This window comes from Lotus japonicus, chromosome 6 (genome assembly GCF_012489685.1).
Source record: "Lotus japonicus ecotype B-129 chromosome 6, LjGifu_v1.2".
NCBI lineage: Eukaryota > Viridiplantae > Streptophyta > Magnoliopsida > Fabales > Fabaceae > Lotus > Lotus japonicus.
In genome coordinates this window covers 49,914,152-49,920,327 of record NC_080046.1, presented here as the reverse complement: position 1 = coordinate 49,920,327, position 6,176 = coordinate 49,914,152, and the positions used below count along the sequence as shown (strand labels likewise).

Here is a 6,176-nt window from a genome sequence, read left to right as displayed (position 1 = left end):
GACTAATGAATCAGTTTATGGAATCTTTGTTTCTTTGAATGCAGAACTTGCCTAGACATGTTTATGAGTATCTTCTTCAAGGAGAGGTATACAAGTGGATTTTAAGGGGCCCTACTGGTAAGCAAGTTGATTGTAAAATTCTTGGTGTTCCACATCGAACATATGCCAGATTTGGAAAAGGTTGGAAAGCTTTCTGCACCACACATGAATTGAAGAAAGGGGATATGCTGACCTTTTTCTTTACCAGTGAAAAAGTTGGTCTTATTGATGTATTAATCCACTCTGAGACTTCGTAGGATGGCCTCTATGTCCCCTTCAAGTTTACTTCTGGCATTTTGATTTATAAACTGTCTGAACAATAGGTAGAGGATTATTTTCATGCAATATTATGTGATGACATTACCATTACGCGTTATTTAAGTTTCATACTATCTACACTATGTCTGAAAATTTTGCCTTACATAATTGTTCATGATATATTTCCGTGCAAAGCACGGGTTGACATACTAGTTATCCAACAAAATTAAGTAAAGTTCAAACTAATGAAAGCCCTCAAATGGGCCACTCTTCTGAAGAAATTTGACACATGATTAGCCAATCGGAAAACTAAATCTTTGGATGTATGGTTTGACTTGTGCATCAAATTCAATAGGAAACTTCAAAAGCTCAGAAAAAAATTAAAATTATACAGCTCAATAAATATAGCTAACACTAGAAGCTCCACTTTACAACATCCTTCCATACAAAATGGTCTAACTCAAAAGTGGGCATGAAGGTATGGGAATTTGGAAGCTGTAAATTAGGCAGAGATGTTCGTCTTAATCCAGTTTTCAGAAGTCATTTTGAATTACTTGAGCAGACTCTGGCAGGCCTCAATATCAGATTTTTGAGACTCCAATACAGCTTGCCCAGATGCAGAACTAATGACCCCAACTGCACTGTCAAACACTGCTCTCTGGAACAGGTCATCATCCATCTTCTGAAGAATCTCTTTCACCACCTTAAAATCCAACCCCCCAGCCAAAATTACTTTCCCTATGATCTCACCAAAATTACTCGGTGCTTTGGGTAAATCTATGCCAATGTCATCCAGCTGAGAACCAAATGACAAACAGCCACTCCCTATGTCTCCATTTGTAAGTATCTTCTTGATGAATAGATACTCGAGAAGATTGGCAACCGGGTCAACACATGGTGGACTTTTATCAAGTGCAAGGGAAATGGCTGTCTTAACAACCTCAGGGTGGTAAGATGGAGATTTTAACTCCCCCACACACAGTGATGCCTCTTCCAAAATCCTAACACTGAAGTACTCTTCCAGAAGAGAGACGGTTCTGCGATTAAGATCTTCATGATTCAGTTTCACAGCTGGAGCCTGCGGCTTCACAGAGGGCACAGCTGAAACTGGTTTAACAGGTGAAGAGACTTCAGGTGCAGCCTCAGAACCTAAACCAAAGTTTGACGGGCGAGCAGTAAGGGGACCACCTCCATGTACTATTGCACTACTTCCACTTATAATACCACTACTACCTTGAGGAAGCAGTTTTGAATTCAGGGTTGTGGGCTTTGCAAGTAAAGCCGAGTTGTTGCATCCTGCAGCTTGAGTACCTGACAAGTCCCCTCTTGGCATATATCTAGTCCTCTGAACCTCCGAGTTGCCAATATCAATTACAGGACTCCCAGGCATTTTCCTGGTCCCTGGCATTCCAGGCATCATATCCCTGGTACCGAGTCGAGCAATGGGGAAGCCCCCATGGCTGACGTTTCCTTGAACACCTCCACGGGCATTTCTAATGCTAGTAGTAGCAGCTGGACGCAACCCAAGATGCTTTTCTGCCTCTGAACGAATTTCAGTAATGGTTTTAGCTTTCATCTACATGAGTCACCATTGGAACTTGATCACTAAGTGCACTTAGCATAGCATAACATGTCTTAGAATAGAACAATGTAAAAAATTTACCTCACGTTTAATAACTGGTTTCCTAAACCGTTTAGGAAACCAGTTATTAGCACGCAAATCTAAAACATAGTGAACCATAAACCCTAGCCCTGCCACAAGATTGGGGTTTGTGCTCAGTTCTTTCAATCGGTTAAAATATACATCACATATTCGCCGCGATGTAGGACTTTCATCAAACTGCTTGCCAATAGTATTGAGAAACAGACATACTGCTTCAACATTTTCCTCAACTGGACAAGAATTGCTGTCTGAGGGACCTAAAAGCTCCTGTTCCAAGTAACAACTAGATGGATAAGTGGTAGTCCTAAAACAACGTAAGTTTATATCATGTAATAGTAAAATCTAAATTCCTTTATGAACCTGAACAATGTGATGAACAATCTTTTCAGGAACCATCCTCTGCTTCCAAAGCTCACCAATTAAACGTATATTTCCAAGGGTACGAAGCTTGATCAGTCTTTCCTTGTCTGTACGCTCCATCTCCTGCTCAGGAGCAGTCATCTGTTTTACTTCCTCCCTCAGATTATAAGAACCTTCAAAAGCCGCCTGGCAAATATTCAAAAGTACTCGCTTAAAAGTGATTTCTTTTCCACCAGGTTCTTCAGATTCCGGGAATGAAGGAAGCTTTTCTTTAAGATGAGAACACAGCTGAGCATACATGGGGCAAAATTTTGGTTCTAAAACAGCCTTTTCAAAGATAAGCAAAACGACAGCCTGCGGTCGCAAAGCTAAAGCAAGTCAATTTAGAACAAAGATGTGAACATAAATAGATTGACTACAGCCATAGATTGAAGAATGACCATCAAGGTGTCAGCTGATGTAATAATGCCAGAATCAATTAACTGGTCCTTCAAGAGATCAAACTTTTTAGGAGTCAACCTATTTAGTATTCTGAAAAAATAAGAACATCATTAGGAACAATCTAATTGTATAGAAATAGAAGAAGCGCAGCATGGTTTTGATACATTCACACTCACTCTCTCGTCTTTTCTCACTCTTCTTTTCCTATCAGATCCTCTATCATATCTCACATTCTTCTCTCTTCTACACTATATCTCACTAGTGGAAGTGTAATTTAAGTGTGAATGGATTATATTCAATTAAATATAAATAGCAGAGACATGAAGTTCCAAAAGCCATTGACAAATTAAAGTAAACATGTGAGTAAAGCTTGAGAGAAAAAAAGTTTCAAAAGTGGTTGATTAATATAACCCTAAAATGTATTAAGAACTTAGAGTTAAGAAATCACATCATGCAGCAACAACAGAATACATGAGAACAGTTATCCAGGTCTTACACTATAGCCAACTAACGATACTACTATTGTTTCAGTAATCTACAAAACCACAACCAAACCAGGTTCTACAACATTAATCAGAATACAACCCAGTAAAAGAATGAAGATAGGAGGAGAAGATATGCCATTGTATTAAGAAAAACGAATTGGAATTGAAAGAACTCACATTTGCAGCTTGATGGTTTTTTCTTCTAGCTCCATATTCTGAAAAAAAATACACAACGTAACAAATTGCAGAAGCGAAAGAAAGGTAGAAGAAACTGAATTTGTTATTGACTGAAAATGAATGAGTGAATTGGGTTTGTAACAGAGGTTCTTGGTTATATACAATGCAAAGAGTAAAGTTACTCTCAACCAATCAGCTAACTGACTAACAAACTTAGGAAACTAACCTAACTATCCAAACCATCTCAATTAACCAAGTAACCGACTCAGTAATTAAGATAAGCAAGGTAAAGGTAAAAGTAAAGCTGTAAACTATTTATTCACTATATCTAATAGCAATTGTTCAAGAGGAATTTCATGAGAATTTCAACGTACAGGCTTAAAGTCAATTGAATGGGAATCTTACATTAAGGAAGGTAAGAGCAACTCCAACGCTGGTTTCTTAACCAGGTTGGAGGTGCTAAGAAACCAAGGGCCAGTTTCTTACCAATTGGAGCAGGGTTCCTTACGGTTCCTTAGCTAAGGAAAAGTGGTCAGAGTTGCTAAGCAACTCTACTTTATCAGTTTCTTAATTAAAATATCATACTTTCTCTCACATTCACTTCCAACAGATTTCAGAGGGAAGAAATAGTAGAAACATATTGCATGAACTACCTACAATTTTATTCAAACAATAAAAATAGAAAATAATTACAAAGCTTCAGAAGATTAAATTTTTACAAAGAAAAATGAAAAAAAAAATTACAGAAGCTTGTAGAAGGCCTGCATGTGCTTGAGGGGCGATCTTGTGGCGGTGGCGGAGGGTGGCGCTTGAAGAAGGCCTGCATGTCTCTGATCCAGTGCTTGAGGGGCGATTTGGGTCCAGATTGAAGCTTTGGTGGCGGCTGGGGTAAGTTTTGGTTGCGGTGGTGGGTGTTTGGTGGCGATGAGGAGGCGGTGAGGCGGGTTTGGTGGCGGTGAAGGTTGTTTGGTGGCGGTGAGGTGGTTTTGGTTGTGGTTGTGGGTGTTTGGGGGCGGAGAGGTGGGTTTTGTTTGAGGTTGTGGGTGTTTGGTGGTGGTGAGGAGGCGGTGAGGAGGGTTTGGTGGCGGTGAGGAGGCGGTGAGGTGGCGGGTCGGAGCCGGTGAGGAAGAAGAGAAGAGGAAGAAGAAAAGAAGAGAAGAGGAAGAAGAAAGGGGAACGGCGCTAGGGTTATGAGGGAGGGAGTGATAAGGAAGTATTTATAGTGGATGACCGGGTTAGCCGGTCATCCAACCGTTTGGGACCGGTCCAGACCGGTTTTGACCGGCTGGACCCGGTTTTCTGCCCGTTTGGGCTTTTTTTTTTAAATTTTTTTGAATTTACCGGTTTGACCGGTTTTCTTACCTTTTGTTTTAAATATTAAGTAAATTTAAATTAAATTCGTATAAATATTAATTAAATTATTTTTTAATTGATTTAGTATTAAATTTTAAATCTAAATTGTGTGAAAATAAATATTATTAATTTATGTTGTATGGTGGGACACGGGTGGGACCCTTCAAATAGTAATTTAAGAAACCATGGGTTGGAGCAAAATCTGGATAAGTTCCTTAGGGGTTTCTTAAGTCTGATGTGGCAGTACGGGCCCACAGGAATAGTGCAGAATAGTGTGTTAAGAAACCAGATAAGGAACCAAGGGTTGGAGTTGCTCTAAGAAGCAGAAACAGTAGACAAATAATGATCAGAATAAATAATATTTTACCAATATTGATTGTTATTAACTTACAATTTCTTCATTTTTAGTATATGTTTCTTGTAAGTGTAAAAGGAATGCATTAGATATTCTTAGAAGTGTAAAAGTATATTTTCGAATATTTTTAGTATATGTTTCTTTGTCAAATGGTCATTCTGTAATATGACACAACTTTTTTCATTCGAATAATCTCGGACAACTTATCCATTCGAAGGACATAGCTTTCAGTCAAATTGAACCAGCAACATCCATCTCAGACATTTGACATCATAGCTATCACTCTCAACTTGGATCACGAGTAAATCACGCTGCTACCTATTTCATTAAGGTTGGATTATCTTAATCGCTTCGAACTAGATAGACTATCTCGGAACTCAGCATCCTAATCCTAATGTCTAGGGGTAATTGTTACAAAATATTATCTTGACTAAGAGAATTATGACTACTAATTATGCTAATATCTACCATTGTCTGAAAAACTCGTTAGAGGATCATCAAAATCCTCCCCCACGTGAAACTCTCATATGGGACCTTGAAACATCGTATGAGCATGTTGACTAGGCTGAAACGTTATACAAAATGCACGACGACTGAGCAGAGAAAAACATCAGATTTTCATTTTAGGATGGATTCAAGACATATCTAAGTACCATGCAAAAACACTTCCTCAATTCATTAAGGTTGGATTATCTTAATCGCTTCGAACTAGATAGACTATCTCGGAACTCAGCATCCTAATCCTAATGTCTAGGGGTAATTGTTACAAAATATTATCTTGACTAAGAGAATTATGACTACTAATTATGCTAATATCTACCATTGTCTGAAAAACTCGTTAGAGGATCATCAAAATCCTCCCCCACGTGAAACTCTCATATGGGACCTTGAAACATCGTATGAGCATGTTGACTAGGCTGAAACGTTATACAAAATGCACGACGACTGAGCAGAGAAAAACATCAGATTTTCATTTTAGGATGGATTCAAGACATATCTAAGTACCATGCAAAAACACTTCCTCAACTGTACAAGAAAACCAGTG

The 6,176-nt window shown here is 38.7% G+C and overlaps 1 protein-coding gene across 1 annotated transcript; it reads right to left on the bottom strand.

Annotated features, from left to right (window-relative positions):
* Window positions 1-590: 590 nt before the first annotated feature.
* Window positions 591-4,606, bottom strand: LOC130722752 (eukaryotic translation initiation factor-like). The gene is made up of 6 exons (XM_057573577.1): window positions 4,168-4,606; window positions 3,424-3,461; window positions 2,761-2,851; window positions 2,321-2,674; window positions 1,961-2,227; window positions 591-1,873 (listed from the first exon to the last, which is right to left on the bottom strand). Exons 2-6 carry the CDS (start codon window positions 3,456-3,458, stop codon window positions 848-850), a joined length of 1,773 nt encoding a protein of 590 aa, XP_057429560.1. The 5' UTR covers window positions 3,459-3,461; window positions 4,168-4,606; the 3' UTR covers window positions 591-847.
* Between the last annotated feature and the right edge of the window lie 1,570 nt (window positions 4,607-6,176).

What these genes read in the sequence shown, in the direction of transcription:
- LOC130722752 (XM_057573577.1), bottom strand. Translation starts at nt 3,458, where the DNA reads ATGGAGCTAGAAGAAAAAACCATCAAGCTGCAAAT. An exon ending in AAAACCATCAAGCTGCAAAT is followed by an intron (nt 2,852 to 3,423) that starts GTGAGTTCTTTC and finishes TTATTTTTTCAG; the next exon opens with AATACTAAATAGGTTGACTC. An exon ending in CATCAGCTGACACCTTGATG is followed by an intron (nt 2,675 to 2,760) that starts GTCATTCTTCAA and finishes TTGCGACCGCAG; the next exon opens with GCTGTCGTTTTGCTTATCTT.